At 46.5% G+C, this 17,951-nt stretch overlaps 2 protein-coding genes across 3 annotated transcripts; one reads left to right on the top strand and one right to left on the bottom strand.

The window, feature by feature from the left end:
* Positions 1-79: 79 nt before the first annotated feature.
* NDUFA2 (NADH:ubiquinone oxidoreductase subunit A2) lies at positions 80-1,871 on the bottom strand. Of its 2 annotated transcripts, XM_082454341.1 has the most exons (4): positions 1,712-1,871; positions 1,491-1,597; positions 901-976; positions 348-408 (listed from the first exon to the last, which is right to left on the bottom strand). In XM_082454341.1, exons 1-4 carry the CDS (start codon positions 1,810-1,812, stop codon positions 363-365), a joined length of 330 nt encoding a protein of 109 aa, XP_082310467.1. In that variant the 5' UTR covers positions 1,813-1,871; the 3' UTR covers positions 348-362. The 2 variants fall into 2 exon arrangements, with proteins under 2 accessions (XP_082310468.1, XP_082310467.1); XM_082454342.1 differs by lacking the exons at positions 348-408; positions 901-976 and adding an exon at positions 80-280 and having other exon boundaries at positions 1,712-1,870.
* A 114-nt stretch (positions 1,872-1,985) lies between these two features.
* On the top strand, positions 1,986-17,011 carry IK (IK cytokine). Its single transcript, XM_082454197.1, has 20 exons — positions 1,986-2,133; positions 2,694-2,760; positions 6,654-6,746; positions 7,479-7,538; positions 8,363-8,530; positions 8,710-8,824; positions 9,295-9,365; positions 9,458-9,504; positions 10,395-10,558; positions 12,643-12,751; positions 13,099-13,138; positions 13,300-13,513; positions 13,764-13,782; positions 14,251-14,329; positions 14,589-14,669; positions 15,247-15,304; positions 16,133-16,221; positions 16,424-16,532; positions 16,708-16,742; positions 16,827-17,011. The coding sequence occupies exons 1-20, from the start codon at positions 2,118-2,120 to the stop codon at positions 16,852-16,854; spliced, it is 1,662 nt and encodes a 553-aa protein (XP_082310323.1). The 5' UTR covers positions 1,986-2,117; the 3' UTR covers positions 16,855-17,011.
* The last annotated feature ends 940 nt before the right edge of the window (positions 17,012-17,951 follow it).

Here is a 17,951-nt window from a genome sequence, read left to right as displayed (position 1 = left end):
TATTCAACTGCTTTGCCTCATTTGATTGCACAATAAGGGGTAGTCGGTGGAATGAGAAACAGAACATCCTGAGACAGCATTTTCAGCACAGGCTTTATAAAGAACAGAAGAACACGTTTCTCCACATAGTACTCAGTCCAGCAGAGCTCAGGCTCTGGGGCTCTTGCTCTTAATCCTCAGTGGAGGCTTCAGGCTTTGCCACTTAGCACATTCTCCAGGGCTCTGGTTACCTGATCAGCACTGAAGTTGTTCAGAGAGACATTCTTCTCTTGGCCAAATGCTGAAGAGAGAGGGACGGGATTAAGTATCCACTCTGCACTATACGGGCTACCAAAGTATAATAAAAGGTCTCTGTCTTCAACTTACAATCTTGGTAGGATAGGAAGGGCAGTAGAATTTCGGCTGATTCTGGGCAGTCATAATGGGAAGGAAAGTGTTTCAGGGACGTTTTAAGGGGCATGGTACGCATTTATTATTAACCATTGTGAGCAGTGTATTACATGAGCCTGCGTTTTAATGGTGCCCATTCAATGGCTCCCATTGTTCCTCTAAACTAAAGTTATTTGTGTCCATCTCCTTCTCTAGTCTACTGGCTTTTGGAAAGAAAACCTTTGTTCCTCCTCCAAACAGTGTTTAGTGCATGGCATACTGCAGTTGTCCACTGTTATAACGGATCTGCCTTGGGTGTGACTCCCTACCGTCCCTCAGACATTCCTAGGGCGAGGTTTAGTTAAAAGCCGTGATTAAAAATACCATTATTCAGTAAGTATAAATATTTATTGTATGTCCCTATGTGTCAGGCAACATGACAGTAATTTTCAAATTGTAAAATGACACATAGGTAATATATTAATAAGTATGTGGTAAAATTAAATAGGGTAAAGGGACAATGTTACATACCTGGCCAGGGAATGCCTTTTTGAGGAGGCTGAATTATAACAAAGAGCCAGCCATGGAAGTCTGGCAGAAGTGCAGTCTGGGAAGGGGGAACAGATGTAGAAGCTCAACCCTGTTATACATCCTAGCTGAATAACCAAAGAATCCACCCCTCATATTAATTAAGGTTAAATGAGATTTAGGCAGGAAAGCACTCAGCACAGGACCTAGCAGTAAGTGCTCAACACAGTCATTATTCTAGGTTTTTACTATTGAGATTCTCACACTCTACCTGGACCGGCACACAATTTGGAAGGACCTACATTGATGGACTGGACCAGCATCCCTTCTCCCCTATCTGAAGCCTGTTCTGAATTACAAAAACGACAGCTCCTGATCTCTATGCAGGACAGGGCCCGCCTCCACATAGATGTTACTGGGACACAAAGCATCCTGTAACCCTGCGAATGTATATTTCCTTATCTGCAACGAGGTCAACAGCAAGTCCGAATTCAGTCCCTGTACAGGTTTCTGTGTGACCTTGGGCGGCCCTTTCTCTTCTCGAACCCTTGTTACTCCACCGGGGTCTCAGGCCCCCGGCGTCCTGTGCTCACCGTAGCGGGCCCATAGCTTGGGCTGCACATCGGAGCACTCGCGGATTAGGATGGGCAGGTCGGGGTTCGCCTTCTTCAGCTCCACATAGCGTTTCTCGATGAAGTCCCTGCAGGGCCGGAGAGAGCACCGTGCGTGCGCTGTGGGCGCGGGCCTCCTCAAACACCCGGGAGGTCGAGGTCGTGACCCCGAAGCCCGCCCGCCTCACCGGGCCGCGCCTCACCTGACTCCCTGGCTTCCGGGCGAGCGCTGGCATAAGTGGATACGAATCTCACGGAGGCCCAATGTGGCACGGATCCCCCGACTCGCTGCGGCAGCCGCCATCTGGGCTAGTACCAAATCATCCGCCCTAGACCTTCCGGCAAAGTGATCCTATCAGACCAGCCGCGGACGCTCCAGCCCCGGGATAGGTTGGCTGACGTAAGGGGCGGGGCCAAGTTTAGCCAATGCCATAAAAGCATTGCAGGTCAACTCTTACTCGGATTTCTCCGCCCTCCGTTGAGGCGGAAAAGCTGGGGCGCGAGAGGCACTGTGGGTGGACTTCTGAGGTGCATTGTGGGGAGTCGCCTGTTGTTGCCGTGTTGTTGTGGATCCTCGGTCGTTGCTGGGGTTGAAACACTGCGGACGAAATGCCGGAGCGAGATAGTAAGCCTCGGGTCATCTGCCCTTTCTTCCCCGCGGGACTCGGGACACTTGGCGTGTTATTTTGGCCTCAGAATTTAAGCCGGCTGTGTGCGCGAAGGTGGAGGGGGGCCGGGAGTGTGACGCTTGGAGCCTGGCGGAGCAGTTGGGCCCCGAGCGAGGCCGGGCAGCTCCAGGCTGTCCCTCAATCTTGTCCTTGCCCCAGCCCACGACAGATGAGATTTATCTGTGAACCACCCCCAGCCCCCGTCACTTAATTTTCGGTTCCGCAAGTTTATCTTTCGCGTAGTATCTTAGGTGTCATCTTCAAGAAGTCTTTGCTGATCCTCCAGCACTGGTTTAGGGGCCCCCTCCTCTGAGCTCCCATAGCTCCTTGTATTTTCCTGCTTCAGCACTTGTTACCCTGTATTGTCAATGTCGCCGTTCTTGCCTTTCTTCCTCACCAGACTGTGAGCAACTCGACAGGAAAAGACATCTGTATTGTTCTCTACTAGATCCCCAACTTTTGCACAAGACCTGACTCTAAAGAGATTGATTAAATTAACATCAATTCCTTTTCTTAGGCGAGCCGTTCTCCAACCCTTTGGCCCCAGATGGCCACGATGTGGACGATCCTCACTCCTTCCACCAGTGAGTGTTTTGATGTAGAACCATGGGAATGAGCTGGGTAATGAGTAAAGTGGTGGTGGTGGTGGTGAAAGAATTCTGAATGTCTTGTCAGCAAGGATGACCAAAAAATCATACCGCTTGCCTCTTTATCTTTGTGAACTTTAACTGGATCAGGCCAACTGCATAAGAATATTAGAGGGGAAATTATGGCAGGGAGAGTGCTAGTTTTTAAAATTGATGTTTAATTACACATTATATAGGAATTAATTCTTGTAGAAAATTAAAACATCAGAATAAGGGTAATGTTGTCTTTGATAACATCCCCAGTTCCATCCCCTTTCTTAGAGGTAACCACCGTTACCTTCTTTACACTTATCTTTTTGTCCTACTCTTTTTAAATGCATTTGTATACACATATTCATATCTGAGTAAAATACATCATTGCTTTGTGAATTAAAATATTAAAATTAATCGGTGTTATATTGTCTTTATAACAACTTTGCCACCTGTGTTGGGTTTTTTTAGTAATTTATTTATTTTTGGCTGCATTGGGTCTTCGTTGCTGCGCGTGGGCTTTCTCTAGTTGCGGCAAGTGGGGGCTACTCTTCATTGCAGTGAGCGGGCTTCTCATTGTGGTGGCTTCTCTTGTTGTGGAGCACGGGCTCTAGGTATGCGGGCTTCGGTAGTTGTGGCTCGCGGGCTCCAGAGCACAGGCTCAGTAGTTGTGGCGCACGGGCTTAGTTGCTCTGCAGCATGTGAGATCTTCCCGGACCAGGGCTCGAACCAGTGTCCCCTGCATTGGCAGGCAGATTCTTAACCACTGTGCCACCAGGGAAGTCCCCCACCTGATGTTATTCCCTTCTCAATATCTTAGCGGTTATTTTCATGGCAGTGACAAGGACTCACTTTTTTTTTTTTTTTAAAGTGTATGTCTGTATTATTTAAAATTTTTATTTATTTATTTATTTATTTTTGGCTGTGTTGGGTCTTCATTTCTGTGCGAGGGCTTTCTCTAGTTGTGGCAAGCGGGGGCCACTCTTCATCGCGGTGCACAGGCCTCTCACTATCGCGGCCTCTCTTGTTGTGGAGCACAGGCTCCAGTCGCGCAGGCTCAGTAGTTGTGGCTTACAGGCCTAGTTGCTCCGCGGTATTTGGGATCCTCCCAGACCAGGGCTCGAACCCATGTCCCCTGCATTGGCAGGCAGATTCTCAACCACTGCGCCACCAGGGAAGCCCAAGGACTCACTTCTTGACCAAACTGTAGTCAGACTTCTCCAAGGCTTCTATTTTTGACCAGGCCTACTGAACCCAGTTTTGTTTTGTTTCATTTTTTAATTAATTAATTAATTAATTTTTGGTTGTGTTGGGTCTTCGTTGCTGCACGCGGGCTTTCTCTAGTTGCGGCGAGCGGGGGCTACTCTTCGTTGCAATGTGTGGGCTTCTCATTGCAGTGGCTTCTTTTGTTGTGGAGCATGGGCTCTCGGCGTGCAGGCTTCAGTAGTTGTGGCACGCGGGTTGAGTAGTTGTGTCTCACGGGCTCTAGAGTGCAGGCTCAGTAGTTGTGGTGCACAGGCTTAATTGCTCCCTGGCATGTGGGATCTTCCCAGACCAGGGCTCAAATCCGTGTCCCCGCACTGGCAGGAGGATTCTTAACCACTGCGCTACCAGGGAAGTCCCTGAACCCAGTTTTAACAAAGCATCCTGCCAAGGTATAGAGAAACCCATCAATCAATCAAGGAGATCCAATCACTCCTCTTCCCTTGATATCTAATCAAATTCCTCTTCCACTCTACCCTTGATGCCTAACCAAGTAATTTTCTATACATTCCCAATTGTCTCTGTTGTACTCAGAGTTTAGTTTCAGTCCTTCTCCCCTTTTGCAATAGTCTTGATTTCTATTACAGTAGTGTTGAATAAAGTCTTCCTTGGGGAGACCTAGCAGGATTCTTTGCTAAAACTGGGCTCAGCAGGCCAAGGAAGGGGCCTAGTCAGAAGAGGGCTCAAAGGAACCTTACTAAAGTTTGGTCAAAGAGTGAGACATTGCCACTGTACCAGATAAAATTACATCTTGTACTATCAGTGCTGTCTTTCCCATATTTGGGAAACACTTTCACTTTTATTTAGTTAATCTCCAATAATGGATGCTTAGGGTTTATGTTGTTCTCAAGTTTTTATTATTTTCAAAACTGTAATTGAACCTCTTTTACAGGCCTTCTTATACACATATGCCAGTAATTGGCCAGGTTAAATACAGATGAATGGAGTTGCTTGGTCATAGGATAGTACACATTTAAAATTTAAGATAGATATTGCCAAATTGCCCTCCAAATTGTTTATACTGATTTATATTACCATCAGCGATATATGAGAGTATCCACTTCCCAAATTCTCACTCATTGTTTTTTTTTTTAATTTATTTTATTTTATTTTTTACATTTATTTTTGGCTGCTTTGGGTCTGTTGCTGCGCACGGGCTTTCTGTAGTTGTGGCGAGCGGCAGCTACTCTTCATTGCAGTGCGCAGGCTTCTCATTGCGGTGGCTTCTCTTGTTGAGGAGCACAGGCTCTAGGCACGCAGGCTTCAGTACTTGTGGCACACGAGCTCAGTAGTTGTCGTGCATGGGCCTAGTTGCTCCATGGCATGTGGGATCTTCCCGGACGAGGGATCGAACCCATGTCCCCTGCACTGACAGGCGGATTCTTAACCACTGAGCCACCAGGGAAGTTCCTGTCACTCATTCTTTTTTTCTAATTTTTAAAGAATTAATTTATTTTTGGCTGCATTGGGTCTTGGTTGCTGTGTGTGGGCTTTCTCTAGTTGCAGAGAGCAGGGGCTACTCTTTGTTGTGGTGCGTGGGCTTCTCATTGTGGTGGCTTCTCTTGTTGCACAGCATGGGCTCTAAGCGCATGGGCTTTATTAGTTGTGGCATGCAGGCTCAGTAGTTGTGGCCAATGGGCTCTAGAGCACAGGCTCAGTAGTTGTGGCACACGGGCTTAGTTGCTGTGCAGCATGTGGGATCTTCCCAGCTCAGGGCTCGAACCCATGTCTCCTGCATTGGCAGGCGGATTCTTAACCACTGTGCCACCAGGGAAGTCCCAGCGTCTCACTCATTCTTGATTTATCAAACTTCTTTTTTTTTTTTTAAACTGAACTCTTTTTTTTTTTAAAAAATTATTATTTATTTATTTTTGGCTGTGTTGGGTCTTCATTTCTGTGCGAGGGCTTTCTCCAGTTGCGGCAAGCGGGGGCCACTCTTCATCGTGATGCGCGGGCCTCTCACTATCGTGGCCTTTCTTGTTGCGGAGCACAGGCTCCAAACACGCGGGCTCAGTAGTTGTGGCTCACGGGCCTAGTTGCTCCGTGGCATGTGGGATCTTCCCAGACCAGGGCTCGGACCCGTGTCCCCTGCATCGGCAGGCAGATTCTCAACCACTGCGCCACCAGGGAAGCCCCCAAACTTTTTTTTTTTAGTAGCCGCGAGCAGTGGCTACTCTTTGTTGCAGTGCGCAGGATTCTCATTGCGGTGGCTTCTCTTGTTGCAGAGGACGGGCTCTAGGTGCGCGGGCTTCAGTAGTTGTGGCACAAGGGCTCAGTAGTTGTGGCTCACGGGCTCTAGAGCGCAGGCTCAGTAGTCGTGGCACACGGGCTTAGTTGCTCCGCGACATGTGGGATCTTCCCGGACCAGGGCTCGAACTCGTGTTCCCTGCATTGGCAGGTGGATTCTTAACCACTGTGCCACCAGGGAAGTCCAATTTATCAAACTTTTTAATCGTTAACACTCTGATGCATTAAAAGTGGCATGTTCTTTGTTTTAATTTGTATTTCACTGATTTCTAGTAAAGTGAACCATATTTTTTACATACTCCTTTTCCAATTCTTACTGGGTACTAATTTTTAAAATTTTCGCCCTCTAGATCAAAACTCACTAATGAAGACTTCAGGAAACTTCTCATGACCCCAAGGGCTGCACCTACTTCTGCACCACCCTCTAAGTCACGTCACCATGAGTAAGTTCTGGGGTAATCCAATCTGTTTCCCATCTCCTTCCTATGGAAAATTTATTGAACTAGATATCTTAGGAACTGGGAAGCTAGTTCTCTTTTGAGGTCCATGGTTCTGATTCTCTGCCTTTTGAGATTGAAGCTCCAGGAAAGACTGGGATGCTGTATGGGTCTCGTTTTTTTAAAAATATTTATTTATTTATTTGGCTGCGCTGGGTCTTATTTGTGGCACACAGGATCTTTTAGTTGCTGCATGCAGGATTTTTAGTTGTGGCGTGTGAACTCTTAGTTGCGGCATGTGGGATCTAGTTCCTTGACCAGGGATTGAACCTGGGCCCCCTGCATTGGGAGCATGGAGTCTTAGCCACTGGACCACCAGGGAAGTCCCATGGGGATCTCATTTTTTCTCAGAGTATGTTCCATGGACCATTTGTACTAGAGTTGCTGCTGGTGCTTAAATAAGTAGATTTCTGGGTCCATTCCAGCCCCACTGCCTTAGATTCTAGGGCAGATATTTGGGGATATATAATTTTAATAGTCCTTCAGGTGGTTGTGATGCTTTCTAAAGCTTGAGAACCACTCATCTACAAATACTGACATGGATCTCTGCCTGATTGAAACTGGTCACCTATTGCTTTGGTCAGTATTCTAAGCCTTTCTTCAGTCCTCACAGCTACTTCTTGGGGTTTCTGGGGCTGTGGCAATATTTCACAATCAGTGAATTTCTTTCTTTCCTAGGATGCCAAGGGAGTACAATGAGGATGAAGATCCAGCTGCACGAAGGAGAAAAAAGAAAAGGTAAAGGAAGGATGGAGGAGTGTTGGGTTTTATGGTGGATAGTGTTCGGGGAAAAGGAGTAGGGGCTAGTTATGAGGCAAGAGACTGAGGTTTTCCTTTCTCGTCTTGAGATTCTCTGCTTTCATAGTGGAGAGGAATGATATTTAGAATGGCCGTTTAGGGCTTTGGAGTCAGCTTGTGGTGTTTTAATCTTATCTTTACCAGTTTCTAGCTGGATGCCATGGGCATTTTGCTTAACCTCTCTAATCCTCAATATTCTCATGGGTAGAATCAAGATAGTGATAATAACTTTTATCAGGTTGTCATGAGGATCAACTGTGATAGTCCGTGTAAACACTTAGTACCAGTGCCTGGCATATAGTAACCACCCAGTTAATTTTGGCTGCCGTCATTATCATTGTCATTGCTATTATTTATATGATACTAAGCTTCCAAGACCTGGTACTTTGCTTTTTTCTCTCTTCTTGAGGAGGACTGGCAAGGAATGACATATTTTCAGGTGAAATTTGGAACATGATAAAAATTCAGAGACTTCCTGGTTGCCGTATGGAAAAGTCTCATACTTGTAGAGACTCGGTGATGTAGAGTTAGGTGACATCAAAGGATTCTGAAGTGACAGATGGAGTATACTATGGTGGCATTAGAACAGTGTATCTGTGAGCTGGAAGATGCTGTAGTTCTGCTTTTGAGGAATATCAAGAGGTGGCCAGCAGTTCTATGAGGACATATACGAGCTTTCAGCATAGAGAGTTGGGTGAAGGTGTAGGAAAACAGGCAGGAACAGTTCTGCTGAGCCTTACACATTTGCCTTTCCCTGGTCACAGTTATTATGCCAAACTTCGCCAACAAGAAATTGAGAGAGAAAGAGAACTAGCAGAGAAGTACCGGGACCGTGCCAAGGAACGGCGGGATGGAGTGAACAAAGATTATGAGGAAACTGAGCTGATCAGCACCACAGCTAATTACAGGGCTGTGGGCCCCACTGCTGAGGCGTGAGTACCGAGTGGGCCAGGGCATGGTTCCCTCAGCATTGCAAAGTCATACAATGGCAGTATGAATTCTTCCTCACATTTTCCTTGCTCTGGAAAGCCATTTCCCCATGCCAAGCCATTTCAAGAGGCACTTGCCACCCACAAAGGATGGTTCTTATGTGGCCTCTTTCATTCTACAGGGACAAATCAGCTGCAGAGAAGAGAAGACAGTTGATCCAGGAGTCCAAATTTTTGGGTGGTGACATGGAACACACCCATTTGGTGAAAGGCTTGGATTTTGCTCTGCTTCAGAAGGTGAGCCTTGGTTGGTAGATGGAGAGTAATACTAGCATGCTGAATGCTCTTATAAGTGCCTTTTGGAGTGAGGAGGGAGACTGCTGTTAGTTCAGACCATGTAGAAGAACTAACGGTGCCCCCTCTGTAGGACTAATTGCTATTCATACTTCAAGTCTCAGCCTCAGTTTTATCTTCTTGGGGAAACAAACCTTCCCTGATCACCTGGGTATTGTTAAGTCTCCCCACTCCTCACCTCCCACTACCTGCACCCTTGCATAGCTCTTCTGTTTTACTTACAACAGTTATCACACTTTGTTGTTTAATTGTTTAATTTGTCTGTCTCTCTTTTTATAAGCTCCATTAGGGCAAGGACTATATTGTCTTGTTCAGTATTGAGTTCTTAGTTCCTGGCACAGTGTGGTATAATGGTGTTCAGTAAGGATATGTAAAGTGAATAAATGTCTAAACCTTAATTGCTTTCCTGTTAGGTACGAGCTGAAATTGCTAGCAAAGAGAAAGAGGAGGAAGAACTGATGGAAAAGCCCCAGAAGGAAACCAAGTAAGTATACATCAGGGAGAGCTTGAGAGTTTAGAAAGATGGGGCCAAAAGTAGGAACACATTTAGCAAAAATGTTCTTTTTGTCTTTTCAGGAAAGATGAGGATCCTGAAAATAAAATTGAATTTAAAACACGTTTGGGTGAGTACGGAATTTCTACACTAGTGGCTCTGCATTCCAGGGGAATTGTAAGGAATTTAGTGCTCTGGACGGAATATGCTTCCCCTTTCCCTCAACGTACTTTTATCTCTTTTTTGTCCCCAAACCAGCTAGTTCCCACAAAATACTGTAATAGAACTCAGATGTAGACTTAGTTATTTCATATATATTACTAATGTCCCCTCAGTTAGGTTGGAAGCTCTTTCAGATTTGGGCTTATCCATTAAGGGAGGTAGCATGGTTGATGATTAAAAACTCAGAATTCAGAAACCTGCATTTGAATCCTGTAATGAAATCACACTAAGCATGTAATTTTGGGTGCAACCAACTTAACTTCTCAGCTCCTGTTTGTCCACTTGCAAAAATGGGGTTAACGTTCACCTCATGGGATTACTGGGACGAAGAGAAATAATACATGCAACGTGCCTATCACACTGAGCATATAGTAGAGCTATTTTTTCCCATCTTCATCAGTATTACCTTAAACTTCATCCTTCTTCCTCACAGGGCCTAATACAATGCTAGGCACATAGTGCCCTTGAGAAGGCAATGTAGGAAGGGTGGATAAGAGCTCAGGCTTTGGAGTTAAACGGCCGGAGTCCCGTTCTTTGTTCTGTCGCTTAGTAGCTATAGGACTTGCAATAGTCATATGACTTAAGTGGTACTAAATCACTTACTTCTCAGCCTTAGTGTTCTTATCAGCTAAAAGGAGATAATAATGACCACCTCACAGGGCTGTTGTGAAGACTGAATGAAGCAAAGCATGCATAACACTTGGCATGGTGGCTGGCACAGAGTAACCACTTAGTAAACGGAGGCTGTTATTGTAGAAGTTTCTCACTGGCTACTTGCTGCTCTTTCTCTTTTTGTAGGCCGAAATGTTTACCGCATGCTCTTCAAGAGCAAAGCATATGAGCGGAATGAGCTGTTTCTTCCAGGCCGCATGGCCTATGTGGTAGACCTGGATGACGAGTATGCTGACACTGACATCCCCACTACTCTTATCCGCAGCAAAGCTGATTGCCCCACCATGGAGGTGAGTGACCCAGGTCCCGAGAGCCTGCTATGTGAGCCTCAAACCCGGGAATCAGCTTCACTTCTGCCCTGAGCCTCATCTACCACATTTAACCAAGTCCTGTCCACATTTTAACCTCCTAAATCTCAGTTGAATCCATTCCCTTTTCTCTATCTCCACCAATAACACAATAACATTTCAGTCTAAGCCATCGTCTCTTGGGACTTCCTTAGTGATCCAGTGGTTAAGACTCTGTACTTCCAATGCAGGGAGCATGGGTTCGATTCCTTGTTGGGGAACTAAGATCCCACATCCTGTGCGGCATGGCCAAAAAAAAAAAAAAAAAAAACCATCATCTCTTGCTGGAATTATTAAAAGGGGCTCCTAGTTGGTTTCCCCACTCCCACTCTGGTTTCCTTCCAATATTCTATTTATTTTTAGTATCGTTGAGATGTAATTCACATACCAAACAGTTCACCCCTTTAAAGTGTACAATTCAGTGGCTTTTAGTATTTTCATAGAATTGTACAACCAGCATCAGAATCAATTTTAAAACATTTTCATCACCCCAAAAAGAAACCCTGTACTCTTTAGCCATTACCACTCCCCACATCTTTCTGTCCCCTTTTCCATTATCATTTTTACACATGGCCAGAGTGATCATTTAACAACATGACTTTTTCTCATCATGGTTTAGAAGCTTTTTTTTTTTTTTCTGCCTTCACTACTGTCTTTTTTTTTTTTTTAAGACAATTTTTTAGAGCAGTTTAAAGTTCACAGCAGGGCTTCCCTGGTGGCGTAGTAGTTAAGAATCCACCTGCCAATGCAGGAGACACGGGTTCGAGCCCTGGTCCGGGAAAATCCCACATGCCGCGGAGCAGCTAAGCCCGTGCGCCACAACTACTGAGCCTGCGCTCTCGACCCCACGAGCCACAACTACTGAAGCCTGAAGCCCTGTGCTCCGCAACAGGAGAAGCCGCCACAAAGAGAAGCTCACGCACCGCGACGAAGAGTAGCCCCCACTTGCCACAACTAGAGAAAGCCTGCGCACAGCAACAAAGACCCAGTGCGGCCAGAAATAAATAAATTAATAAATAAATTAAAAAAAAGAGTTCACAGCAAAATTGAGAGGAAGGTACAGAGATTTCCCGTATGCGCCCTGCCCCCGGTTTAGAAGCTTTTGATGGTTTCTTTATTTTTAAAAAATATTTATTTTAATTTTGGCTGCATCGGGTCTTAGTTTTGCGGGATCTTTGTTGCAGTGCATGGGCTCTATAGTTGTGGCTCACGTGCTCAGTAGTTGGCGGCGCAAGGGCTTAGTTGTTCCGCAGCATGTGGGATCTTACTTCCCCGACCAGGGATAGAACCCGTGTTCCCTGCATTAGAAGGTGGATTCTTAACCACTGGACCGCCAGGGAAGTCCCTTGATGGTTTCTTAGTGTTAGGATAAAGACCAAAATCTTTTTTTTTTTTTTTAGTTAATTAATTAATTTTTGGCTGCATTGGGTCTTCGTTGCTGAGCGCAGGCTTTCTCTAGTTGCGGTGAGCGGGGGCTACTCTTCATTGTGGTGCCCTGGCTTCTCATTGCAGTGGCTTCTCTTGTTGCGGAGCACAGGCTCTAGGCGTGCGGGCTTCAGTAGTTGTGGCTCACGGGCTCCAGAGCGCAGGCTCAGTAGTTGCGGCGCACGGGCTTAGCTGCTCCGCGGCATGTGGGATCATCCCTGACCAGGGCTCAAACCCGTGTCCCCTGCATTGGCAGGCAGATTCTTAACCACTGCGCCACCAGGGAAGCCCAAGGCCAAAATCTGTATCATGGCTTGTGAGGCTCTGTAACTCCTGGCCTCTCCAGCCGCTTTCTACCATGCTTCCCAGTTTGTTCTCCAGTCATCCTGGCTTTCTTGAACGTACTAGATTCACTTATGACCCAGGCCTTTGTATGCTGTTTCATCTGTCTGGAATATCCTTTTACAACACCTCCTTTCCCTGTCTTCACCTACTCAATTCTCACCTATCCTATAATTTGTTAATTTGTTAAGTAAATGAATGAGTAAATGAAGAGAGTCCTGCTCAGTGGGATAACATTCTTGCTCCTTGGGGGTTTTCAGGCCCAGACCACACTGACCACAAATGACATTGTCATCAGCAAGCTCACCCAGATCCTTTCCTACCTGAGGCAGGGTACCCGCAACAAGAAGCTCAAAAAGAAAGATAAAGGTAATCTGGAGAGTTAGGGAGAGAAACCTTACCCCTGGAGGGGCATCTGAGATGGAACCAAGGTCTCCTGGAGCTTCCAGAACATTGGGAGGCTCCTGGGGACCAGAGAAAAATGGGAGCAGTGGAGCATTAGCAAGGGATGGTTACATCCAGGTTCTGTCTGCGTGACCCACCCAGGAAGCAGTGGTCAGTTTTGAGGCTTGAGGAGGGGGAGTATGGGGTAGCTTTTGTTGTCCCATCTTTTAAACAGAAGATGTTTAAAAGGGCATTGAGAACTGAAGAGCGTGGTGAGGCTGAGTGGGAAATAACTCAGGAGTGTCTTCCTCACTCCTCTCTTTATGTTACAGGGAAAATGGAAGAGAAGAAACCTCCTGAGGCTGACATGAAGTATGTATCCTAGCCCCTGCCCCCTGATCTAAGGGAGGAAGGGCCTCTGGGTTTCCTGTCTTTGGCATTTCGGGGAGGCCTTGGTGTGAGAATCTGGAGAAATGGCTGGGGGAAATGGAAGTTTGTGTGACTTTGTCATCTAGGGATCTCTGTTTTCCTAGTATATTTGAAGACATTGGGGATTATGTGCCCTCCACAACCAAGACACCTCGAGACAAGGAGCGGGAGAGATACCGGGAACGGGAGCGTGATCGGGAGAGAGACAGAGACCGTGACAGAGAGCGAGAACGCGATCGAGAGCGGGAGCGGGACCGAGAGAGAGAAGAAGAGAAGAAGAGGCACAGCTACTTTGAGAAGCCAAAAGTGGACGATGAGGTGAGATGTAGTCCTGGGCACTAGGTGGAGGAGCTGCACATCGCTGTGGCTGCCCAGCCAGGTACAGAACCCCTCTGTTAATATAGGTGGCTCATGGCTCCACAGCAGCAACTGGGTCAATTAATCCAGGGTAGGAACCATCCTGGAAATGGGGGCAGGGGGTAGGGTAGGGAATTGATTCAAACTTGAGGGAGAGATGAGTGGGCATCCCTCCTGGTGACACTCACTTCAGTTTCTGTTTTCTTTCCAGCCCATGGATGTTGACAAAGGTGAGTTTTACCCATGGCATCTTGCATTGGCTCTGGCAGTGCTCCTTTCCTCTGGGCTGAGAGTCTGACCCAGAACTCAGAGTTGCCAAGGGTGGGACTGGGGGACTTCCTAGTTCTGGGTTCTCGGAAGATCCATGTCTTGCTTTATGGAATAGACAGAAGATGAGTCTGGAGTTCTGTCTGTCTTCCTGGGCAAGGGCAGGGCATATTTGCTCTGTTTGATATAATTCTCCCAGCTGTGGGGTTCTGAGGACGTGGGGCAGGTTGAGTGGACAGTATTCTGGGCACACTAGTGCATCTCAAGCAGAGTAGCTCATTTTGAATTGGAATTTGATTAAAACTTTGTTAGCTAAAGGGTTCTGTTGCTTAAAAAATGTTATTGTGAAAGGCACAGGTGGGAAGTGTGTTGTGGGGAAGAGGTTGTAAGTTCCTTATTTCAAAGTCTGAACAGAGTTCTCTTTCACCCAGGACCCGGATCTGCCAAGGAGCTGATCAAGTCGATCAATGAAAAGTTTGCTGGATCTGCTGGCTGGGAAGGCACTGAATCATATCCTTTATTTCAGCGTGTTCATTCCAACTCCACCTGCCTCCCTGCTTCCCCACAACCTCCCCGCCCCCATCTTGCTCTTTCCCTTTTGTGCTGAATTTTGATAAGGCTGAAGTCATGACTTTCCCCTTTCTCAGAGGACTCATTCACGTTCACAGCCCTCTCCTTAAAGTTTTCATGTTGGGGCTTCTAGCCCTTGGCCCTTCCTGCTTGAAGTTTTTCTGCTATTGGTAGAATTATTTTCTTTAACATAGCATATGCTGAAGAAGCCAGAGGACAAGAAGCAGCTGGGTGATTTCTTTGGCATGTCCAACAGCTATGCTGAGTGCTACCCAGCCACGTATGTGAGACTCTGTTAAAGAAGGGAGGCTGGGATGATTGCAGAACAAGGTCGGGGGGGAGGGGGAGTGAGATGGAAATTTGATTTGTTGGGACCCAGGGGTACGTCTTACTTGATAAAGTATTCTTTTTTTTTTTTTTTTTTTTTTTAATTTATGGCTGTGTTGGGTCTTCGTTTCTGTGCGAGGGCTTTCTCTAGTTGCGGCAAGCGGGGGCCACTCTTCATCACGGTGCGTGGGCCTCTCACTATCGCGGCCTCTCTTGTTGTGGAGCACAGGCTCCAGACGCGCAGGCTCCAGACGCGCAGGCTCAGTAACTGTGGCTCACGGGCCCAGTTGCTCCGCGGCATGTGGGATCTTCCCAGACCAGGGCTCGAACCCGTGTCCCCTGCATTGGCAGGCAGATTCTCAACCACTGCGCCACCGGGGAAGCCCTGATAAAGTATTCTTTTAGGCTCTGAGTGGGAGACCTAGGAGGGATGGTTGTTCCTAGGCATATAGCCTCTTAGTGGGTAGGTTTCTGCATGAACCATAGGAGTCTGGGTCTGCACCATCTCTTTAACTGTTGTTTCTCTTTAGGATGGATGACATGGCTGTGGACAGTGACGAGGAGGTGGATTATAGCAAGATGGACCAGGTGTGGAGCTGGAAGGATGGGTGGGGACAGTTACTCTTTAGCGCATATTCCCTTCCCTCCTCCCAAATGATCTGTTTCATTTCCTGGGCCTCATCTTCCTTCAGCTGCAGCAATAGGAGCAGCAGCATTGTGGGGTCGTGGGCAGCTTAACTGTTTTAAAGCGTCTGTACAAAGTCAAATGAGATAGGGCCATAAATATATTTCTTTTTATTTTCTGTAAAGTGCCAGGCTTTGATTTCCATCCTAGGGAGTAAGCAGGCCTTTAGTGCACATGTAGAAAGGGAAGAAGGAATTACAGTTTTTAGAAAATAACTGGAAAACAAACAAACTGAGTTTTATTATAGCCAGGATTGACATTTTCCTCTAAGCCTTAAAACAAAAACAAACAAAAACACCAACAAACACTAACACCATTAAGGGTGAAGAAGTGTCATCTACTTTTCCTTGTTTTCTCTGTACTGCAATGCTTAATAGCATGGTTTAATTCTATCTTGGAGCCTTGCTTAACCCTGGCTCTGCCAGGTATTGGTTTTGTGACCAAGCCAACTTATTTTACTGCTTTTTCCTCAGTTTCCTCACTAGAAAAATGGAGAGATCTATAGTTCTCTCTTAATAGAGTTTTTGAGAGAAATAAGATACATGTTTAGTGTTCAGAATGATGCCTGGCACATAGTAAGTACACAGTTAACATTTATTATTGTTTATTAGGGTAGGATTTATGAATAATAAAACCTGGGATTATGGGAGAGCCTGGCTTTAATCAAGGGCTAAAATTTCCTTTCCACTGACATCTCTTCCTTCCCCACCCCCCATTCTGTCCTGCAACAGGGTAACAAGAAAGGCCCTTTAGGCCGCTGGGACTTTGATACCCAGGAGGAATACAGCGAGTATATGAACAACAAGGAGGCTTTGCCCAAGTGAGTCTTGGTACTAAATACAGCCAAGAGTGAGGAGAGGGATGGTGGTGGGGCTGGACTAGCCCACAGCAGGTTAGAGGGTGTAGTCTGGCTGAAACGTTCTGAAATCGGTTCTCTGCTCACCGGGTCTCCGGGGAACACCTTGCTACTGCTATTCAACCTCGGATGCCTTCTTCCCTCAGCTGCCCTTTTTTTCCCTCAGGGCTGCATTTCAATATGGCATCAAGATGTCTGAAGGGCGTAAAACCAGGCGCTTTAAGGAAACCAATGACAAAGCAGAGCTTGATCGCCAATGGAAAAAGATTAGTGCGGTAAGTGGGACTGGTTCTGGGTGGGAGGGCTACAGCTGGGAGGAGATACTGGCCCACAGATTCAGGAACAGGCAGGGGGTCGGGGAGCCATGGAAGTAGGAGAGAGGTCAGCCTTGGGTCTCAGGTGAGCTTAGACTGGCAGCATAACCATCAACTATAACTGTTCTTTTTGCAGATCATTGAGAAGAGGAAGAAGATGGAAGCCGATGGGTGAGCAGCATTATTCTTCCTCTGTGAGACTGGTGAGAATTGCTTAGCATATTGATCTTATGCTCATTTCTCTTTCTATTGCAGGGTTGAAGTGAAAAGACCAAAATACTAATCTCTGGTTCCAGCCCCAAGAATAATCTCCACAAGGATGTGCTCTCCACTGCTCGCTTTCTACAATTCCAAAAATGTTGCACGATGTTTTTTTTTTGTGAATGTATATAAAATTTCATTGTATAATCTTTTGGTTCCATTAAAATTGGTTAACCTGCTGTCTTATCTTCTCTATGTTGAGGGCCCAGATGCACCAAGAGGGCTACTAATTCCATGTACATGTGATTGTATAAAAATCACATGGAGAAAGTCAGCTCAGTCCTTTCCTGAGCTGTGGCTCTAGATTTCTAAGCAGGATATATACTAGCCAGGGTGCCCAGTGGAGGAGGGAGGAATGACCCTCACTGTCAGGCAAGAGGTGTACAGAGAAACATAAGGATGATTGGTCTTAAATATCAGACTCATCTGGGCCCATCCGGGGACCTAGTCTTAGGGCAGAGTTTCCCTGGGAATTAGGGTCAGCCCAGTGGGCTGCCAGTCTGATCCCAAGGTTGTGCAGGACTGGGCTCTAGGTAAAGGCACCTGATGAGAAACACTCCTGGGAACAAAAACCCGTCACAAATTTATGCCCTTCTGGGATCTTTAGTAATTCCAAGCACAAATCACTGCTTACCTGGTTGAAGGGGAAGTGCCTTGGAGAATCCCTGTCCTAGACCAGAAGAGTTTAGTGCCCTTCAACACACTGAAAGTTTGCCAAGGCCCAGGGTGGGATCCCTGGCCTCCAAATCACTCCATCCTCACCCTTTTCCTCTTGGCTCATTGCCAGCATTTTGGTCTGTTACTCATCAGCAAAGGTCACCAGTTCTTTCTGGCTGGATCCATAGCTGCCACTGCCTGCCCTGAGCTAAGACCTGTGGGCTTACAAGATCCAAGAAGAGCTAGATGGCTACTTTAGCCATTGCCTTTGGTTACTTTCACCTTGACAGGGCAAGAGCTTTTTGAGGAAGCCAGCTTTATGCATGGCGCCTAGGAGGATGAAATTGGGCACTGTCTGCAATAGCACCTAGAATGGCTAATTTCAGACAGTAAGTGACACCCTGATGTCATGGCTGTAGGCAGCAGTCACAATTACGAAAAAGGTCACAGAGACCCACTTGG

The sequence above is a fragment of the Balaenoptera physalus genome (genome assembly GCF_965194825.1).
Source record: "Balaenoptera physalus genome assembly, chromosome: 3".
NCBI classification, from domain to species: domain Eukaryota; kingdom Metazoa; phylum Chordata; class Mammalia; order Artiodactyla; family Balaenopteridae; genus Balaenoptera; species Balaenoptera physalus.
The sequence above is the reverse complement of the archived record's forward strand: the minus strand, read 5'-3'. Positions and strand labels throughout refer to the sequence as shown.